Genomic DNA, 22,329 nt, shown 5'->3' on the forward strand with positions numbered 1-22,329 from the left:
ATATTGTAAAACTCATAACAACATTTTTAATATATTTACTTGGAACTTCAGAGTACTGAAGTCACCTGACTATATCCGAAAATAAATTTAAAACTTCTATATGGCAGTTTAAAGAACTATTTGTTACTGTCTCTTTTTAAGATTTAAAATCTTCCAACTACCGCCCCTAGCGCGCAAGCGCGCTGAAGGCGAACCTACGCCCGGGGAGACAGCTCCCCCTTTCTAGTAACTTCCTCGGTTCGGGGCGTCATTAGTGCGCGCCGCGGGTGAGCTGGGTTGTTTCTGTCCGCTGCTTTGGGAGCGAGGCCGCGGCGCGGAGGACTCGTCTGGAATTGTGCGGTTGGAGTGAGTCAGGCCCCACCCGCTATGTCGGAGAGCGCGGAGAGCTCCGCGGGGGCCCACAGCTCCTCTGAGTCCTCCGCTCAGGGCTTCGCTGCTGCCGAGCCGCGGATCATCAAAATCACGGTGAAGACTCCCAAGGAAAAGGAAGAGTTTGCTGTGCCCGAGACCAGCAGCATCCAGCAGGTGAGGGGTTGGGGGCGGTGGGTGGGGAGTGCAGCCAGGGGGAAGAGCCCTGGCCTGTGGTTTCCGCCTCCTGCGCTGGAGGGTCGGGGCCCTTCGCGATGACAAAGCAGCTTCTGCTTATCCGAACTGTTCTCGGCACTGTTGGGCGAGTATCGGAGCTGGCCTGGCCTTGTGGAGGGCCGCTGCTAACTGAGGCTATCGGGAGTGGTGAAGAAACCTTCTGTGTCGTCTCCTCCACGGCTCATCCCTGTTGCGATGCTGAGAGCCGGCCCAGGAGGTGGACGTAGCTCGTTTCATAATTCTGAGTTGCCCTGCGAGCTGACTCAGTCTTGCAGTAGGAGGCTCGCTGGCTAACTAGTACAACCGTAGAAAACGTAGTCACCTAACGTGGCAGTGCTATAGTGCTAATAATTATCTCAATCTAAAATTGGCTTTAGAAACAGTGAGTAGGCTATGGCAAAGATCTCTTAATTTTAGAAAAGCCACGTCTTTAGACTGTATAAAACTTCCACTACAAATAAAGCACAGCTTCTGCTGTGCTTCAGTGTACTAGTGCCTGATAACTCTGAATTGTTAGGGTCTTTGTTCTAAGTTTTTATGAAAGTTAGTGTCTCATTGTGCCTTTGGTTCAAGAGAAACAGTGGCATCTACTGAATCATTGACACTGTTTCCTGCAGCATTTCATTTTTATGGAGGCCTTCCATGTGAGTATTTACCAGGACTTAATTTGTTTAGATTAGGAGGCTACAAATCATAGGAAAGGTGTGGTCAAAGCGTAAGGCAGATATCTATAAAGCCAGTAGTCTCTCCTACTTGTGAAGGATGTAGATATTACTGTGCTAAAATACTTAAAAAGGTGAAGTTCCCTGAAGGAGATTCAGAGCTTACTTCATTTTCTATAAAATTTCTCTAAAATTCAATGTATGCAACTTGATATCATGTTATTTTTTTGTGCAGTTGGTAACTGCAAACCTCGCCAAAAAAACGGTTACATATGTAAGAGTGCAACTGATGTATAGAAATGGAGCTTTAAATCATTAGTTGCTGATGAGTCAGAAGACACATGTTTTCAGAGGGGAAATGCAAAACGTGAGTTAAAAAGCTGAGTGATCTTCTAGCCAGGGTGCTGGCTCTATACATTTTACATTCTCTTGCGCCACCTAGTTGTAAAATTCTTTGTAGTTGCGTTTTGTTTTTTATAAAACTGCTGGTTCTAATTTAAGGATCACATTTGTCCTGAAAAGCAGTTTGATTGCAATAATATTGTGAACCTCATGAGGTTCAACAAGGCCGAGTGCAAGGTCCTGCACCTGGGTCAGGGCAATCCCCGGTATCAGTACAGGCTGGGGGATGAAGGGATTGAGAGCAACCCTGCCAAGGACTTGGGGGTACTGACAGATGAAAAGCTGGACATGAGCCAGCAATGTGCTCTCATAGCCCAGAAAGCCAACCGTATCCTGGGCCGCATCAGAAGAAGCGTGGCCAGCAGGTCGAGGGAGGTGATTCTGCCCCTCTGCTCTGCTCTGGTGAGACCCCACCTGGAGTACTGCGTCCAGCTCTGGGGTCCTCAGCACAGGAAGGACATGGACCTGTTGGAGCGGGTCCAGAGGAGGGCCACAAAAATGATCAGAGGGATGGAACACCTCTGCTATGAGGAAAGGCTGAAAGAGCTGGGGTTGTTCAGCCTGGAGAAGAGAAGGCTCCGGGGAGACCTTATTGCAGCCTTTCAGTACTTAAAAGGGGCTTATAAGAAAGATAGGGACAGACTTTTTAGCAGCGCCAATAGCGATAGGACAAGGGGTAATGGTTTTAAACTAAAAGAGGGTTGATTCAGACTGGATATAAGGAAGAAACTTTTTACGATGAGGGTGGTGAAACACTGGATGGAACAGGTTGCCCAGAGAGGTGGTAGATGCCCCATCCTTGGAAACATTCAAGGCCAGGCTGGATGGGGCTCTGAGCAACCTGATCTAGTTGTAGAAGTCCCTGCCAATTGGAGAGGGGATGGACTAGATGACCTTTAAAGGTCCCTTCCATCCCAAAGCATTCTATGATTCTATATTGGGGACTTCAGGAATTATAAAAAAACTCATTTAAGATGTGAATTTGTAATATATCTGACTTTAACAACATGATTTCAAATGTGAGTCCCAATCAGATTTTTCTAGTAGATGGTTGTCTTAAAAACTGAAATAGTTATACAAGCTAACAAAACCATACATTTTTAATGAAAACAATCATAAAAATTTAAGTGATTAATAGAACATATTGCTTTAAAATGCCTTCATTGTTTATAGATATCTTAAACTTTAAATATTGTCTTGGTATCCTTTTCAGCTGATATTAACAGATTAGATTTGCAGTTGAATCTTCCTGTGAAGTAAGACTGCTGCTGCCCTTGTGGGTCTGCCATTTGCTTTGATTCCTGGACAAAGTTGCAGCTAGCACAAAAAAATATGCAAGACTGTAGTGTGACTAGTATTGGCTGTTTTTCTTAAACTGTCAAAATAAGTTGTTGTTGTTGTTAATAGTAAGCATTATATAGCATAATAACAATATATTAGCATAATAACAATAGATGTGATATTTCTAGAGCCAGCCCTGAAAATAGGTTATCCTCAAATAAACAAATTGAGCATCTGTTCAAATGCATCTGGAATCAGCAAGTGGGTTGTTCTGTTGGTATAGGCAAGCCAGCAATGTCTGCCCTATTTGGGGGGGGGGGAAGGCCTAAACTGGTACAACTGAATAGCTTTTATTTTGCTGTGTGTTGCTGTAGCTGATATTATGACTTAGTGACTTGTTTTTGTTTACAGTCACTTCAGAATACAGCCAAAACAAAACCCTAAGACTTTTAGATAAATATTTTGGGTTATTGGGGCTAAATTTAGGGCTACACAAAGTATATTTTATGTTGCTCCATTGATGTAAGTCAGGTTTGCAACCGTTCAAAGTTGAGGAAGATTTTCCTATGTCAGAAGACTTCAGTAACATAGGGTTTGTTATTGCTGATCCTATGTTGTGCCTCTAGAACAGGCAGTATGTAGGTTAGAATAGAAAATAACCCTCAAGTACCAAAATGCTCTGGGAGGTCAATTGATTGTGTCACCCATCTGTCTTTATTTTCCATGGAACTTATTTGATTATGCTGAGCACAGCTTGGCTCAGTATTAGGAAAAGGACCAAATATTTACTTTCTTGACTTGGTATGATACTGAACTTGCAGGCCCATACGCTGCTCTGTACAAAGACTTCTATTCATGGTAGGTAAAGATGAATACCTATAAACCTGCTGATTTGAAATCCCAATACACAGGAGACTTTAGCTCAGTTAGCTCTGTTTGTCTTTCATTTTTTTCCTTTGTTTTATTTTGTGGGTTCTGTGGGCTTGACTTAACAGCATGTTTTGGTAAAACTCCTACACAGAGTGAGCAGTCATGTTACAGACTACTCATGCATTACTGTCTCTTCTTAGTGAATGACTTGAATTCTTTGAGTGATGAGGTGTTGGAACCAGTTTATATTAAAAGCAATTTTACTTTCTTCGTTTAGTCTGTTTACCCTGTAGGTGTTTTTGGAATGCCAACATGGCAACATTGGCAAAGTTCAAGAACACTATAACTCTTAGAGAATAGCATAGATTGCTTTATATTTTTAATTATTAGGCTAACAGAGTTTGGATATAGCAAATGTGCACTATTAATTTTAAAAGCCTGCGGTTCTTGCAGAGAATTATTGTCAATCCTATGACTATCTGAAAATTTCAGGGTAATGTCTGTTTGGAAAAGTTAGTGAAATCAAGTTTAGTTCATATAACCATAGAAAACAGTTTAAATTATTTTTTCTCTATTTTTATTTAATGGCAACCTTTCTTCAGTGAGGAATATAGTTTTTAGTAGTAATAGATTATTATTATTAGTGTGTAGTATATTTTTAAACTAATTATATACCTGAAAATTGTGCTTTTTGTACTACACTGAATTATAAATAAACTCACCTACTGAACTATATGTGTAAATGTATGCATTGTGTTGGGATTCTGTTCATTGACAAATGGAGATCTGGTTAGAGTTGTGTTCTCTGTTTAAAATTTGAATAAATATCATTGTTGAAACTTTAAATCCATAAATCCAGTGTTTCAGATTTGTGCCTGGTTTTCATAATCACAAGTTGACCATGTTTAGCATATAAAGATCACGTGTACATGTTAAGGGGAGCATTGGGTGATTTGATAGTGGAACATATTTCCTAACTTCTGTATGCTTTTAATATTTCTTATAATGCTTTATTTCATAAAGACAGCTTAATTTCAGTTCTTTTAACATAACCAGTTTTATCTTCCCTGTAGTCCAGGGATTACTGAATGGTACGACCAAAAGAGGTTGGAACTAATATAGTCCAATCTGTTCTTCTTTTTCAGTAGTATGATCTCGCTTTCTGTCGGCACTAAAGGAACTTGAGTGCATGAATTGTTTAGCACCAAAGTTAAAGCATTGGTTTTTTTCACCATCTCATGTCTCGGTGCACTGAAGTACATCATTGATACATCTGTGTGACTGTTCATGGAGTCAGCCTTGTAATATGCTCTGATTATTCACATTTCTTTGAAATAAAGAAACCCTGTTTGATTAACTATTCAGCACTTAAGTAATTTTATTTTTCTCAGAGTTTGGAAACTCTATTAAAAGTGATTTAGAACAATGGTAATTTGCTGTTTGATAGCATAGAAACCTTTAGAAGAAAGTATATTGATTTCCCTGATGGTTGACTTAACTGATATTTTCAAGATGCATTTATCTAACCAAGGTACTTGGCAAATGTTTTCTGACTGGCAGGTATAATGAAATATGAATAATTATTTAAATAATACTCTAAAGTTTCTTCTTTGCAGATCCTTTTATCCAAAGTGAGTTTCATTTTGTTGTTTCAGTATGAGGGTAGGTGTGGTGGGTTGACCTTGGCTAGCCGCCAGGTGCCCGCTAAGCCACTCTATCACTCCCTCTCCTCAACCGGACAGGGGAAGAGAGAAAATATGACGAAAGGCTCATGGGTCAAGATAAGGACAGGGAGAGATCATTCACCAGTTAGCATCACAGGCAAAAGAGACTCAACTTGGGCTAATTAATTTAATTTATTGCCAATCAAATGAGAGTAGGATAATGAGAAATAAGAACAAATCTAAAAAACACCTTCCCCCCACCCCTCCCTTCTTCCTGGGATCAACTTCACTCCTGAATTCTCTACCTCCTCCCCCCGCAGCGACGCAGGGGGAAGGGGAATGGGGGTTGCGGTCAGTTCATCACACATTGTCTCTGCCGCTCCTTCCTCCTCATGCTCCATCATGGGGACATCCCACCCATGGGAGACAGTCCTCCATGAATTTTTCCAATGTGGGTCCTTCCCATGGGCTGCAGTTCTTCAAGGACTGCTCCAGCATGGGCCCTTTCAACAGGGTGCAGCCCTTCAGGAATGGACTGCTCCAGTGTGGGTCCTCTGCAGGGTCACAGGTCGTGCCAGGAGCCTGCTCCAGCGCAGGCTCTCCACGGGGTCACAGCTTCCTTTGGGTGCATCCACCTGCTTTGGCGTGGTGTCCTCCGTGGGCCGCAGGGTGGATATCTGCTCCACCGTGGACCTCCATGGGTTGCAGGGGGTCAACTTGCTTCACCATGGTTTTCACCATGGGCTGCAGGGGAATCTGCTCCAGCGCCTGGAGCACCTCCTCCCCCTCCTTCTTCACTGACCTTGGTGTTTGCAGAGTTGTTTCTCTCACATATTCTCACTCCTGTCTCTTCCGGCTGCTGTTGCACAGCGGTTTTTACTCTTTCTTAAATATGTTATCACAGAGGCTCTACCACCATCGCTGATTGGCTCAGCCTTGGCCAGTGGCGGGTCTGTCTTGGAGCTGGCTGGCATTGGCTCTATTGGACATGGGGGAAGCTTCTGGCATCTTCTCACAGAAGCCACCCCTGCAGCTGCCCTGCTACCAAAACCTTGCCACGCAAACCCAATACAGTAGGTTATCAAAACGCAGCTCTACTGCAAGAATCACTATTTACTCATAATCCTTTTTATATCCCTTTCCAGTCTAAGTGAATTGTTCCAGATCAGACTTGCTCTGTTTCCATCTGTAGTTTGTGAAGTGCTTTTACAGAGAAAGGAAGTGTTGCTAATCCCTCCTCCCAAGTCAAAGTATAGAGGACTGGAGTGGTTTGCTGAAGGTTGTCTGGAAGGAATAGAACTGGCTAGAACATGAGTCCTCTTTCCACTAGATAGCGCTACCTCAGTTTTCTTTTCTGTACTACTAGCTTTGTAAACTCATCAAGAATTGGAAATTGTTTCCTGAAATAACTTTTTTATAGGTTTGGTTTGATTGTGGAGATTTGAGGAAACAATTTGGTTGTGTAATTAGCATGCATAATTGGCAAGGGCTAACTTCTAGGTACAGGAAGATAGTAACTCTGACAAGTCATGAAAGACTGAAAAGGCTTCTATAGGAGCCTTATTTGGGTGAGCTTTCTAGCTACGCTTCATCTGCTGTAAACCATAGGCAGTGTCAAAAGTCCTATCCTGTGTTCAAAACAGAGTTTAGTTTGGGAAGAGTCAGCAATTATGTTGCTTTTTTTTTATTGTCATCTAGATAATATTTTCAAAGCAGTCACAGTTTTAGGAGCCTGTATTACATTGGTTTTCAGTGGGAGTTGGATGTTTAATTCCTTGAGGCCTCTTTAGGACTGGTAATGTAATTTAAAAAATTTTTTTTTTAAATGTATCTTATATTAAACCAAGGTTGAGAGGAACTGGGAAAGTATCTCTTATTTTTGTTTTCTTTCACAGCACTTTGTCATGTGAATGGGCATTAATGCTACTGTAGTTGCTGCTTTTGATGCCATACTTTGAGTCAGCAAAAAGCTTTTGAATCATCATATAGTGATAATATATCAAAAGATGACAATTTGGGTTTTAAGATTTTCTACTTTACCTAGGATAACTTTTTTTTTTAAATGGGACTTTCCTGGGCCAACTTATCAGATGTTAATAAGTTAATGTTAACTAACTGGAAGGCATGTCCTATGAGGAGCAGCTGACTCTGGGTTTGTCTAGTTTGAAGAGAAGGAGGCTGAGGGGCGACCTCATTGCTCCCTACAGCTTCCTGAGGAGGGGAAGTGGAGAGGGAGGTGCTGATCTCTTCTCCCTGGTATCCAGTGACAGGACGCATGGGAATGGTTCAAAGCTGCATCAGGGGAGGTTCAGACTTGACATTGGGAAACACTTCTTTACCGAGAGAGTGGTCAAACCCTGGGACAGGCTTCCTAGAGAGGTGGTCAATGCCCCATGCCTGTCAGTGTTTAAGAGGCATTTGGACAATGCCCTTAATAACATGCTTTAACTTTTAGTCAGCCCTGAAGTGGTCAGGCAGTTGGACTAGATTGTTATAGGTCCCTTCCAACTGAACTATTCTATTCTAATGTTTAAAGTATGGATCTGCTCTGCAAAGTGACTGTACAGAAGTGTCTCCTTTTTAGTCAGCTGTTCTCCTTCATGTGTATACAAAGACATTGGCTTTGTTCAGTGACAAAATGTTTACTAGAATTAGCTCAGCTACAAGTGCAAGTTGGATTCTCTTTGCTTCCCCCCGAACTGAGCATCAACAGACTGCATCACCTATGCATGTCAAAAACCTTCAGAGGCAAAGTTCAGCAGGTGTAATAAGTTCTAATTTGACTTGTGGAGCCTGTTCTCTTCTTTTACTGTGGAACAAAAGAGCAGAGTTCTGTTGTTAAGAGTATTGGGTTTTAAGATCATGTGAATTTGAGGATATTTGGTATGGAAATCATTGAGAGTGTAAGCAAGAAGTGGTAGAGTGCTGCTAAAAACATTCTCAGGGTAAAAAAAAAATATATATTGTTCCTGTCCAAAAAAACCCAAAACAAAACCCCACCCAAAAAAGGGGAGGGGGGGAGTTCTTAATAGAAAGAAGTTAACTTAAGGTGAAATGGTAATGCAGGCAAGACACTTCAAGACTAGCTTCAGATCTGCTCTAGTTCATCTCAAATTGACAAGTTTTTATGCTTTTAGGAGGCTGTGACCTTGAATTAATTCACTTTAGTTAATGCGGGTGGTGGGTTTTTTTTTATTTCTTAGGGAAACTACGCCTCTGTCCATCTACATGATAATCTTGTGTTTCTGTCTTAATGCCCTCGTGTTTTCTTCCCACTGATGCCCCTAACTGTTATGACTAAAATTAATATCACTTTTTACATTATTATTATTGTATTCAGTTACTAGAGCAGTACAGTCAACTAGTTTCTGTGAACATGTTAGGTGCTAGGTATGGAGAAACATTCCTTTTCTACAACTTCAAGCCCTTTTTAATGTTTGGATAAAACTGAACAAGTTTGTGATATTGTAATGGCTAGTACTATTGCAATGAAGTCAAGCTTGAATTTCTGAACAGTAAAACAAATTGGCTAAAACCATTGCTTGTAGTATCTATATATTAATAAAAAGGGAAGAGTTAGTGCAGTATGAGAACTAGATAGAAATTTTCATCATTCCCAGCCAGCTGGCAAGACTTTGAACTTTTCCTGCTTCTGGTTTCCCTAAGTGCCAAACTATTATAAAGCATTATCTCTAATTTACTGATAGTGTTATCTAGTTCAGTTGTACAAATTGAAGGTTTAACTACTCTGAAGATTCTTTTCTTACAACTGCCTTAATATGTATGAATTTCCATTGTTGTCTCCTTTCCCTTCCTCCATTTACTGTCAATTGCATACATTTAATTTGGGACACTGAGATGATGCGTACTGGATCGACACTTAAAGTTCCATTTAGGGTAAAGAAAATTGAGCTAGTTGTCTTCACTGCTCACATCTAACAGTTTCCAGAGTTTATGCTGTTTTCATTACCATGGCACTGGAGCACCTCATTCCCTGAACTCTTTGTTGCCAGTAAGAGTGGTGGAGTCCTACGAAAGCTACACAGATAAGACCTGTGGGAATAAGAATACAATTGCTAGTCATTGCTCTTGTCCTTTCACTGTTTGAATTTAAAGAAACTCTTTTTTTGCCATTTTCTGTGGGGGAACAGTCTTGCAGTTTAGTTACGGTTAACAGTGAGAGAAGAAGAATAATGAAGAGGAATCTTTGCCCACAGAGGATGGTAAAAAGTCCTCACTTCCACCCTCCCCAACTTTATTTTGAAATACAACCAGTAGCGATTTCTGTCGAACTTCAACCTAGGGCTAATCTTCTTCTAGTATATTTTCTTTTTTCAGAAGCAACATATTAGATACTGACAATTTAAAACAAAAACCCACACACTTGTATTGAAAATGGTTTTCAGGACTCTTGGACAGATACATAAATGATTCTCTAACCTCTGCATCAGCAAAAAGTAAAGTGTGCTGTAGATGTGCTAATCTGTTATCAATGGTATCTTTAACAGTAATCAGGAGACTCATTTGCAAAATATCTTAGATGGCAACCTAGGTTTTGTATGGTTGTCTTTTGTGGATGAAACATGAAACAGAAGGGCTGGTTCTGTTCATACCTTCTCATTCAGAAGTCTAGAGGTTGTACTGAATGCAAGTGATGCTGATGAAGAGACCTGACACTTTTTTGCAGCTCTGTTGGGCTTTTAATGTAGATATGCTTCAGTTAGACAAGTGTGGCTCAATATTCATAATAGTCATCTTATGCTAGCTGGAAAGAGATCCCTTGCACATGTGGATCATCCACATTCATTATTGTAGGAGTTCTTTTGTGGTCCTGGTACACAGGCTGTTGTATTAATTTCTTACTGTAGTGCTGTTTTTACAGATCATCTAATTACTGTGGCTGTATGTTAGTAGAGAAAGGGAAGTGTATATGCTTTGATACCTGCATACTGGCAATATTAGATACTGTGTGCTTAAGCTCTATAAGTGTCTTGTTTCCTTAACCACATGGATAAATAGCTGTTTCTAAATATGTGTAACAAGGTTTAGGATAAAGTAAACAATGTTGATTATACTACTGCATCAGCATTCTGAAGACAACTAAGTTGTGGAAGTCACTGTAACAACATATTGTGGAAAACACGATAGTAAATGAGTTTGGATTAACGTCATTACTCTCTAGTCTGGCACAGTATGGTAGTTCTTTATTCTTATGCATTTACTTTGTACCAAACTATAAGTATTTCTGCTGTTTTTATGTTGCAATGGAATGTGTATTTGTACTGGTTTTGGCTAGGATAGAGTTAATTTTTTTCATAGTAGCTTGTATGGGGCTACATTTTGGATTTGTGCTGAAAACAGTGTTGATGATAGTACAGGGATGTTTTAGCTATTGCTGAGCAGTGCTTACACAGCATCAAGGCCTTTTCTGCTTCTCACACTTCTTCACAAGAAATTGGGAGGGAACACAACCAGGACATCTGACCCCAACTGACCAAAGGGATATCCCATACCATATGACATCGTGCTCAGCAATAAAAGCTGTGGGGAGGAAGGAGGGATATTTGGACTTATGGCGTTTGTCTTCCCAAGTAACCGTTACGCGTGATGGAGCCCTGCTTTCCTGGAGATGGTTGGACACCTGCCTGCCGATGGGAAGTAGTGAATGAATTCCTTGTTTTGCTTTGCTTATGTGCACAGCTTTTGCTTTCCCTATTAAACTGTCTTTATCTCAACCCACGAGTTTTCTCACTTTTACCCTTCTGTTTCTCTTCCCCCATTCCACTGTGGGGGAGCGAGCGAGCAGCTGTATGGTGCTTAGTTGCCAGCTGGGGTTAAACCATGACAGTATTCTTAAGAATAATTAACCAGAAAAATGCAGAGTGGGAAGCAACTGCCTACATAATTCCTCTGCAGAAAAGGGTCTAGAGGTTATAGTTGTTAAATGAGTCAACACTGTTAAACTGATATTTTCCTGTATGGATTTTATAACTTGTGAATATAGCTTGCAAGATGTGGAATTTATCCTTTTGTTCTAAGTATGGATAAGAATTCATATGGAATATTGTGGCCAGTTTTGAGCCCTACACTTATAGAAAGATATGGTTGCATTTGAAAATCCAGAGAGTGGTGGGAATGATTAGATTAGAAAACACAACCCTCAAGGAAAGATTAGCTGTACTGCAACCCTTTATTCTGAGGAGAACAGCAGTCTGTTTGCCATGTCCATGGTGGACAGGACAAGGAAGAATAGGATAGTGAAGCACTGAAATAGATTTCTTAGAAGAAAGCTATGGAGTCTCAATCATTGGGAACCTCAGAGAACAGGATGGATAAGCATGTCTGTATTGGGTTTGCATGGCAAGATTTTGGTAGCATGGGGGGCTGCAGGGGTGGCTTCTGTGAGAAGATACCAGAAGCTTCCCCTGCTTCCGATAGAGCCAGTGCCAGCTGGCTCCAAGACGGACCTGCTGCTGTCCAAGTGTGAGCCGATCACCGATGGTGGTAGCGCCTCTGTGACAACATATTTAAAAGGGGGGGAAAAACTGCTGTGCAACTGCAGCCAGAGAGAGGAGTGAGAATATGTGAGAGAAACAACTCTGCAGACACCAAGGTCAGTGAAGAAAGAGGGGGAGGAGGTGCTCCATGCACCGGAGCAGATTCCCCTGCAGCCTGTGGAGAAGACAATGGTGATGTATATTGTCCCCCTGCAACCCATGGAGGGTGGAGCAGGGGGATGTGCCCTGAAGGAAGCTGTGACCCCGTGGAGAGCCTGCGCTGGAGCAGGTTTTCTGGCAGGACCTGTGACCCTGCAGGAGACCCGTGCTGGAGCGGTCTGTTCCTGAAGGACTGCACCCTGTGGAAAGGGCCCATGCTGGAGCAGTCCTTGAAGAACTGCAGCCCATGGGGAGGTCCCACATTGGAGCAGTTTGTGAAGGACTGTATCCTGTGGGAGGGACCCCACACTGGAGCAGGGGAAGAGTGTGAGGAGGAAGGAGCGGCAGAGACAATGTGTGATGAACTGACCGCAACCCCCATTCCCCTTCCCCCTGCGTCGCTGCGGGGGGAGGAGGTAGAGAATTCAGGAGTGAAGTTGATCCCAGGAAGAAGGGAGGGGTGGGGGGAAGGTGTTTTTTAGATTTGTTCTTATTTCTCATTATCCTACTCTCATTTGATTGGCAATAAATTAAATTAATTAGCCCAAGTTGAGTCTCTTTTGCCTGTGATGCTAACTGGTGAATGATCTCTCCCTGTCCTTATCTTGACCCATGAGCCTTTCGTCATATTTTCTCTCTTCCCCTGTCCGGTTGAGGAGAGGGAGTGATAGAGCAGCTTGGTGGGCACCTGGTGGCTAGCCAAGGTCAACCCACCACAATGTCTGAATAATTTGGGTAAGTAATCCACTTCAGGCAGGAACGGATTAAATGGCTTCGTAGAATGCTTGCAAGTCTAAATATTACCAGTATAAAGGTTGACTTAAAAGGTGTTTCTCTAAGAACTGGAACCAACTCTGTGTGAGCAGACTTTGAACTGACCAAATGCTACCTGCTACCCAGGCACAGAGATTTCTTACCTCTGTTCTGTCTCGGGCTCGTTTTTGGGGGATCTGTTTTATCTCTTTGTATACTATAAACCTTTTCAATTAAGGACTCGCCTTCAGAGTATAATACAGTGGGGCTTTCCTTTTTTTAGTCCCACCTCTTATAATTATTTAATAATAAGTCATTGCAAGATTAATATTTGGTGTTCCTATATGAGAGTTCACTAAGATGTTTTGAATAGGATTCTTTTAAAAATCAAGTTGACCATACTACTTGAAAAATGTTAAATATTGTGAACTTCTGGAGGGCTTCCTAACTGCCTAAGATCCTTTTAGAAACATTTAGTCTACTGACTAGTCATGTTGAATAAATTGATTTGGTTTTCTTATATTTGCCTTTTTACATTTTGTGAACTAATTGCTTTTTCTGTGTGAGTACTTTTCTATAGAATAATGAATCTCAGTCAGAAGTCAGTCAAAGCATAACGTGGTTGTTATTGGTTAAGAAGGCAGGAAGAAATATAATTGCTTTTCCAGGTTCAGTTGTTTTAATGAAGGTATGATTTCATGGTCAGCTGAAATATGTGGCTATTCACCATGCTCTGGGCTGGAAGCACATTTCATGTAGCTGTAATGAGTTGGATGATGGAGCAGAGCCACCTAAGAAATGATTTTTGACTATGTGGAAAGGATTGCTAGTTTTGACACGTGAAAGGTAGCAGTAATATGTCCCAGAAGAAAGGGTACTGCTCCTTTCAGTGCCTGCACAAATGTGGACTGAATTAACATAATGTGTTGTTGCATCCTCAGCATATCAGCAACGGATGGTTTCAATAGCATGTGTATTTATTGCGTCATGGGTACATGCCTGACTGAAATGACAGTATAGTCTTTAAGTGGAAGCCAATTTTTGTTATTGCCAGCTATATAGTTAGTGATCTAGATATGAAACACTTGACTTTAATTGTATGGAAAAAGAATGACTTGATTTCCCATCTTCCTTTGGATAAAAAGAAAGTTGAGATAACTTAGTGAAGTGTTTCTAGGTTGTATAAAGCAAAACATAGTGTGCAAGTGGATTAATATAATAAATGTGAACAAAATAGTTCTTCCTTAAATTATTAAAAATTAATAGTTCAGTATTCAATTACATAACTATATAATATTAACTTCTGTTTAGTTCAAGGAAGAAATCTCTAAGCATTTCAAGTCCCACACTGATCAGCTTGTTTTGATATTTGCTGGAAAAATTTTAAAAGATCAAGATACTTTGATTCAGCATGGGATTCATGATGGACTCACTGTTCACCTGGTCATCAAAACGCAAAACAGGTAACCTGACTGATGAGCAATCTTCTTTTTACCTCTAAGTAGTAAAAATATTTTTAATTCCTAGTGTGATAGCTTTCTGTTGGGCAAACCTAGATTTGACTAAAACGTGTTCAAAAGCAGTACAAATACTCCTGCTATTGAACAAGAGAAGTAACCCAAATTCTGTAAAGTTGTGTCCCTAGATATTATACATACACCTTTTGGAAGTTAACATTAACTTCTAAACTGAGCTATTATATTAAATCACTTGAATCAGCTCCTTAGTTACAGTTGGTGCAGAATAACAGTTTGAAGACAATCTGAACAGTCCTTGATCTCTTTCACTGCATGGTAGCACCCGTGCTTATGCCCCTGCAGTAGACAGCTGTGGTGAGCATATGAATTGGGCAAGCAGCCTTTAGTGCTTGTGCTAGTTTATGATGACATTAACTTTGTAAGAGCATGGTAACAATGTAGTTACACAGTCCTAAAGAATATTGAAATTCTGATATTACTCTTGTGATGAAGTAAGACTTAATTTAACGTTCAGTGGGGCATCCTACTAAAGGTGTGGTATGCAATAAATCCTTTATTATAGATCTTGCTAGCCTTCTCTTCTTTAAGCCCCGGACATAGAATTAATACTATTTGAGGGGGTAGGAGTATATCAGGATCCCTAAAGCAAGGTAAGGACTGAGGAAGCAATTAATTGACAGGCATCCCAGGGACAGGATGAAAAGGTCGTAACGGTTGCCCATCCATTTTCTTAATGTTAGAAACTACTGTTCTGAAGAAGTGATGAGATTATAGATGTCTGAGAATCACAGACTGGTTGAGGTTGGAAGGGACCTCTGGAGGTCACCTGGTCCAACATGCCTGCTCAAGCAGGGCCACCTAGAGCCAGTTGCCTGGGATCATGTCCAGATGGCATTTGAACACCTCCAAGGAGGGAGACTCCACAACCTCCCTGGGCAACCTGTTCCAGTACTCAGTCACCCTCACAGTAAAAAAGTATTTCCTGATGTTCAGCCAGAACCTCCTGTGTTTCAGTTTGTGCCAGTTGCCTGTGGTCCTGTCACTGGGCACCACTGACAAGAGCCTGGCTCCATCTTCTTTGTACCTTCCCTTCAGGTATTTATATGCACTGATGAGATCTCCCCTGAGCCTTGTCCAAGCTAAACAGTCCCAGCTGTCTCAGCCTTTCCTCATATCAGAGATGCTCCAGTCCTTTCATCATCTTTGTGACCCTTCGTTGGACTCCCTCCAGTATGTCCATGTCTCTCTTGTACTGGGTAGCCCAGAACTGGACACAGGACTCCAGGTGTGGCCTCACCAGTGCTGAGTAGAGGGGAAGGATCACCTCCCTCGACCTGCTGGCAACACTCTGCCTAATGCAGCCCAGGATACCATTAGCCTTCTTTGCAGCAAGGGCACATTGCTGGCTCATGTTCAACCTGGTGTCCACCAGGACCCCCAGGGCCTTTTCTGCCAAGCTGCTTTCCAGCTGGGTGGCCCCCATCCTATATTGGTGCCTGGGGTTGTTCCTTCCCAGGTGCAGGACTTTGCACCACTTGCTTGCCCTTGTTGAACTTCATGAGGTTCCTGTCAGCCCATTTCTGCAGCCTGTCAAGTTCCCTCTGGATGGCAGCATGGCCCTCTGGCATATCAGCTACTCCTCCCAGTTCTGAGTCATCAGCAAGCTTGCTGAGGGTACACTCACCCCCATCATCCAGACCATTAATGAAGATGTTAAAACTCCTGGCCTCCAACTAGACTTTGTTCCACTGATCACCACCCTCTGGATCTGGCCACTGTCGTGAATGGGTGATTTAGAATGCTTAAGGAATCACCAACAAAGGTATCGGCAAAAGCGGCTTTAATATGATGTTGTAAAAGTGCGACTTAATGAAGTTCAGTGGCAAGGTTCGCTCTATTAATTACTGCATGGAAGAATCATACAAAGGAAAATTGAGTTACACTTGAGTTAGAATGATTCACAGAGAGACCAAAGATGCAGAGAGTATGGAAGACCTTCCCGTTGAGTCATGAGGTTCAGAAAGCACCCCCTTGCTTTCTAAACTCCTTCTCAGAGAGGAGTCTAGGTGCGGCTGGATCCAATCCTAGTCTCAGACTTGGTCAGTGGTTTATGTCTAAAGGATTATAATGTTTCATTAGCATCAATTCAGCATGCAATCAAAGTTACCAAGACAAAAATCAAAGTTACCATATGTGCGATATCGGTCGCTTACCAAAGATCTGTTGTTGGCAAAAGGTCTCTCTGCCTCAAGGAGCAACCTTGAGAGGTGTCCCAGCTCAAGGGGAGATCACCACCATGCAGCCACACTGACTAGCAGGGAGAGCTCAAAGAAGGCTCACTTAGGCTGTCATATTTATAGGATGAAGTGATTGGCTTGTAATCAAATTACATGCGATAGAAAAGGTATGCAGGAGACTCCTTGTACCCACAACTTTGTTCCTTGATAAATGAGTCTTGGAAAAGCCACCCACTATTCATGTGTCAATCGCATGATTGGTGTTCCAAGCTCGTATGCATCGATGCTCACTGTGTCACTCTGCTCCTTTGTGGGTTTTCAGAGAACAGACTGAAACTAGAGGAGTTTGCAGCCTGGCTACAGCTCAGGCCTTTATCTCTTCCGGAGCCTGCACCAAACCACCACCAGTCTGGTCAAGGGGTTGAGTGCATCTGTCACAGCCACTCAGCCAGTTTTCCATTCTCCTCATCCAGCCCCTACCTCATCAGCTTCTCTGTGAGGATGCTATGGGAGACAGTGTCGAACGCCTTCCTGAAGTCTAGTTAGACAATATCCACTGCTTTCCCCTCATCTACAGGGGCAGTCATTTCATTGCAGAAGGTTATCAAGTTGGTCAAGCATGACTTCCCCTTGGTGAATCCATGCTGACTACTCCTGATGGCTTTCTTGTCCTTCCTGTGCCTGGAAACGGTTTCCAGGATTAGCTGCTTCATCACCTTCCTAGGGATCAGGGTGAGGCTGACCAGCCTGTAGTTCCCGGGTCCTCCTTCTTGCCCTTCTTGAAGACAGGAGTGACATTTGCATTCCTCCAGTCCTCAGGCACCTCTCCCAGTCACCATGATCAATCAAAGATTATCAAGAGTGGCCTCACAACGACATCTGCCAGCTCCCTCAGCCCTCACGGGTGCATCCTATCAGGGTCCATGGACTTATGCATGTCCAATTTGCTTAAGTATTCCCTCACCTGATCCTGTTCCACCAAGGGTACATCTTCCTTGCTCCAGCCTTTCCCCCTGGTCTCAGGGGCGTGGGATTCCTGAAGGACAGTCTTGCTAGTAAAGACTGACACAAAGAAGGCATTCAGTACCCCAGCCTTTTCCATGTCCTGTGTAACCAGGTCTCATTAAGCAGCAGTCCCACATTTTACCTAGTCTTCTTTTTGTCACCTATGTACTTACAGAAGCCCTTCTTGTTGTCTTTGACATCCCTTGCCAAATTCAATTCCATTTGGGCTTTGTCTTTCCTAACTTTGTTTAAGAAAAGAGAGACTCAGACAATGTCTTTGTATTCCTCTCAGGTTACCCATCCTTGCTTCCACTGTCTGTATACTTCCTGTTTGAGTTTGGCCAGGAAGACATCTAGAGATAATTTTTTTTTTAATAGAAATAATAAAAACGTAAATTAAGATTCTCAAGTATGATACTGTTCCTGTATTAAATGTCATTATTACATTATATTAAATGCCAGACTTTGTGTACTGGGTTTGGCTTGGATGGAGTTTTACTTTCTTCATAGCAGCCTATATGGTGCGGTGTTTTGGATTTTTGACCTAACAGTGTTGATAACACACTGATGTTTTAACTGTTGCTGAACAATCCTCGCACAGCATCAAGGCCATCTCTCTTTCTCGCTCTATGCCTGCTTCTCACCCCCCCCAGTGAGTAGGCTGGGGTTGGGAAGGGGACACAGCTGGGACAGTTGAATCAAGCTGACCAAGGTATTATATACCATATAATGTCATGCTAAGCAATAAAACTGGGGGGGAACTTTTCCAAAGTAGCTGTTGCTCAGAGACTGGCTGGACATTGGTCTGCTGGTAGGAGGTGGTGAGCGATTGCCTTTGCATCACTTCTCTGGGGTTTTTTTTGGGGTTTTTTTGTTTGTTTTTTTTTTCTTTGCTTATTAAACTGTCTTTATTTCAACCCATGAGTCTTTCTTACTTTTGTCCTTCCGATTTTTCCGATTCTCTCCCCCATTCTGCCTGGGGTGGGGGTAAAATGAGCTTGTGACTGGGTGGGGATTTAACTGGCCAGGGTCAACCTACCACACCTTGTTCAGCTTGTAATTTTTTTAACTTGCTTTTTATAGATCACAAGACCATCCAGGTCAACAAACACACACCACTGGCAGTATTGCTACCACATCAATATCAAGCAGTAATACTTCAGCACCAACTTTAACAAATAGCAACTCTTTTGGCTTGGGTAAGAATATTTCTTGGGTAACGTGGTGATTATCTTAGGTATCTTGGTTTCAGGTACGCATCCTTGGAGCTTTATTCTAATGTAAACAGGACTTAAAAAATTATAAAATTACTGATTACAAAAATCTGTGATATTGGTTGTAATAAGTTTCTGATCAGTAAGTTATCAGAGGTAAGTTGTTTCCTTAATTTTTATGTACAGAACTTCAGGCTTGTGCTGTTTCATCTTCAGTAGTAAGGTGCCACTGATCTCATATTCTGGCACTACAGGTAATTAAACTCCTTCCAGTCTCTTCCTCCTCCTTAACAGTGCATTTGAATTGGCTTGAAGAGAGTATTGAAGTTGGACCCATAACATCAAGTTAAGACTTGGAACAGAAGTAACAAAGTTACTCCTATCCTACAAACCAGTATTTCTCAGGTTCTGAGTCTGATTGCATTATCAGTCTTCTCTTTCAGGTATAGAGACAGAAGTCTATTGATTTAAAAATATTATCTCTTTCCATAGTTACTGGGTTTTGTTATTCATGCTCTTTCATTGTTTACTTTCTTTTTAAAAAACAAAACACACACCACACCCCCACCACACCCCCCACCCCACCCCTCACCCCCCCGAAAAACCTATGTTAAGCAATTGCTTTTTTTAGTTGTAAACAGTTCTCCAGGCTGACTAGTACCTTCTAAAAATCTGAAACTTTTGTGTTTGCTGAACTCTGCAAAGGCGGAGAATTTAAAGCCTTATTAGTTCTTGTTGCATCAGCAAAAAGAAGAGCTCTACTTCTTGTTTAGAATACGGAGTATGCATTCTATTAAGAGATTCCTTGTGGTGGTGGTCTGTCTGCCTCGTGGCAGTGGTCTGTCTATAAATTATTATTATAAATGTATTGGAAAGTGTTGGGAATTAACCTGAGGCCCCAAAACTCAAACATCTCTTGTACCTCAGCTATAGTAAAGTAGAAGAAAAGCTGTTAGAATTGTAACAAGTTACATTTCAGATGCAATTTGGATTTCTAGGTGTCTTGTTATGTAAAGAAGCAAACTCTTAGTGGATGACTCCTTAACAGCCTTGCAAAGATAGAATTTCCGTTGAGTTTCATTATTTTGAAATGTGAGTTATGTTTATGTATTTTGTACTTAGAAAGAACCTGGATGTGTTTAGAAATATACTAGAAGCTGAAAGTTTAATTTTTTTTTTCTTTCCTCTTAAAGGTGGCCTTGGAGGTTTGGCAGGCCTGAGTAGCCTGGGCTTAAATGCATCAAACTTTTCAGAGTTACAAAGTCAGATGCAACGACAACTTATGTCCAACCCAGAAATGATGGTTCAGATAATGGAAAATCCATTTGTTCAGAGCATGCTTTCAAATCCTGACCTGATGAGGCAGTTAATTATGGCTAACCCTCAAATGCAGCAACTGATACAGAGAAATCCAGAAATCAGTCACATGCTAAATAATCCAGATATAATGAGACAGGTATGTAGAAAGATCTCTAAGTTCATGATCTTTGATTATACTGTAACTGTGAACAAAAGAGCAAGAATTGGACGTACTTAGATGAGTGCTGAAATATTGTTGAGGAATTTAGGCTTGTTAGACAATCTGTAAAAGGTCACTATAGGAAACTGATGTTTTTATTTCTAGCTGATGGTGTCTGAAATAAGCTGATAATTTAAAAAAAAAAATGCAGCATAGTTTTGAAAGATGCTGAAGACTGTATAATCATATCTTCCGAGTTTAGAGTTGGATGCCACTTGAAATCTTCTGTTGTCTAGTCAACAGTGAGATTACTATAAAGTAATAATTCTCCAAAATACTGCTTATTTCCAGTTTATGTAACTGCGGGTACTTCTGATTGATTGCTTCTAAAGTTATATGTTATGTAGTAAGGTATGCCTTATGTGGCAGAGGGCATCAAGAAACAAATGGAGACTTTGGAAAATTCAAGTATTTATTTTTCAAGTTCATGTTATAAGCTGCATGCTGTACTGATGTTAGAAATGGTAGAAATATATTGTGTTGAGAAGAGACAAGAAAGAACGGGATGATACATTCAAGGGTTTTTTCTTCTGTTTAGTCAATGCTTTCTGACTCAGCCAGCGTACTGACAGTTGTGGCAGAATGTTGGTTAAATATCAAATTCTATTGACTCCCCTCCCACTAAGCTGACATCTTGATTTGGCTTTAATCCTAATTTCAAATGGAGTTAGACATTAGTAACTGAGATACTGTTAAATGCTGATGTTTTCACTTCAGAAAGGATTTTTTTATTAATACAAATTAAATGTTCTACTTCATTAGACACTAGAAATTGCTAGAAACCCTGCAACGATGCAGGAAATGATGCGAAACCAAGACCGAGCTTTGAGCAACCTTGAAAGTATACCAGGTGGCTACAATGCCTTGCGACGTATGTACACAGATATTCAGGAGCCAATGTTGAATGCAGCACAGGAACAGGTGAGAAATGATTGTAGGGGGCACTGAAAGTAATTTTGTTTTTGTTTTTTTCCCCAAAAGTGAAAGAAGGTAAATAATGTAACTTTTCAAATGTGTACTTGACAAAACTTAATTTCTTGAAGCTTGAAGTCAATGTGCGGCTTGTTCCTATGCTCTTTAAACTTGAAGGAGTAAAGATTGTTTTGTGATTTTGATAAGCTATTTTAATGTTAGTAAATTTCTGTTATATATATTCTAAATTTATTTATTTTTAATTCTTGGACTTATAAAATTCCTGAGGTCCAGGAAAAATTAAGATTGTGTTTAGTAACTTGGAACCTAAGGTGGGAAGAAAAAAGGCTTTGAAATTTTTCTAAGTTGGAAACCACTATGCAAGATATAATCTTACTGTGATCAAAGTACTAGTGTATTAGCAAACACTGCATTTAAAATGAGGTGTGTTTAACTTATCTTTTTGTTGTTGTTGGAAATAGTATCTCTTTCAACATTGGTATCTTTTCAGAATATTTACAGTGGCTTATTTTAGGATGGTGTTTATAACTGATTAAGCGCCATCAACAGTTATCTTCATGTGTAATTTTGGAAAGGTAACTTGCCATTTCTAGCAGACTTAAAAATAGTTGACTAATAGATGATATGTATTTGTTTCTCCTTCTGTAGTTTGGAGGTAACCCATTTGCTTCCTTAGTAAGCAATGCATCATCAGGAGGGGACAGTCAGCCATCTCGTACAGAAAATAGAGATCCTTTACCAAATCCCTGGGCTTCTCAGTCCAGCTCTCGGAGTTCCACAAGTACCAGCACCAGTGGTGAGAGCAGTGGCAGTAGTAATGTCGGAAATAGCACCTCTGCCAGTATGGGACAGAGCTCAACTATACCAAATTTGGGACCTGGACTAGGAGGTGTGTCTGTTATTGCAATTGTATATATTTGCAAATATTCAGGAGTTTGCTGAAATGATTCTGTTATTAGAAAGAGATGTTTTGATTCAAAGTTTGTATTGCTGTTTATTTCCATAGAACATTTGACTATTATCAAAGTCCTCTGTAGAAAACAAACATGAAAACTAAACCAAGAGTACTA

The 22,329-nt window shown here is 41.1% G+C and overlaps 1 protein-coding gene across 4 annotated transcripts in view; it reads left to right on the forward strand.

Annotated features, from left to right (window-relative positions):
* The first annotated feature begins 217 nt into the window (after positions 1-217).
* The window catches only part of LOC104012402 (ubiquilin-1-like), a 42,676-nt gene continuing 20,564 nt past the window's right edge, over positions 218-22,329 (forward strand). For all 4 annotated transcript variants that reach the window (XR_015707606.1, XM_087770749.1, XM_087770748.1 and 1 more), the window contains exons 1-6: positions 218-525; positions 14,185-14,336; positions 18,677-18,792; positions 20,001-20,263; positions 21,089-21,247; positions 21,908-22,148. Coding sequence is in view for 3 of the 4 variants with exons in the window: in XM_087770749.1 (XP_087626875.1) it covers positions 367-525; positions 14,185-14,336; positions 18,677-18,792; positions 20,001-20,263; positions 21,089-21,247; positions 21,908-22,148 (1,090 nt within the window). In the remaining variant the exon portion in view is untranslated. The remainder of the gene's footprint in view (positions 526-14,184; positions 14,337-18,676; positions 18,793-20,000; positions 20,264-21,088; positions 21,248-21,907; positions 22,149-22,329) is intronic.

This window comes from Nipponia nippon, unplaced genomic scaffold, assembly GCF_047370975.1.
Source record: "Nipponia nippon isolate SJK-2023a ecotype South Korea unplaced genomic scaffold, ASM4737097v1 scaffold_33, whole genome shotgun sequence".
In the NCBI taxonomy this organism is placed as follows: Eukaryota; Metazoa; Chordata; class Aves; order Pelecaniformes; family Threskiornithidae; genus Nipponia; species Nipponia nippon.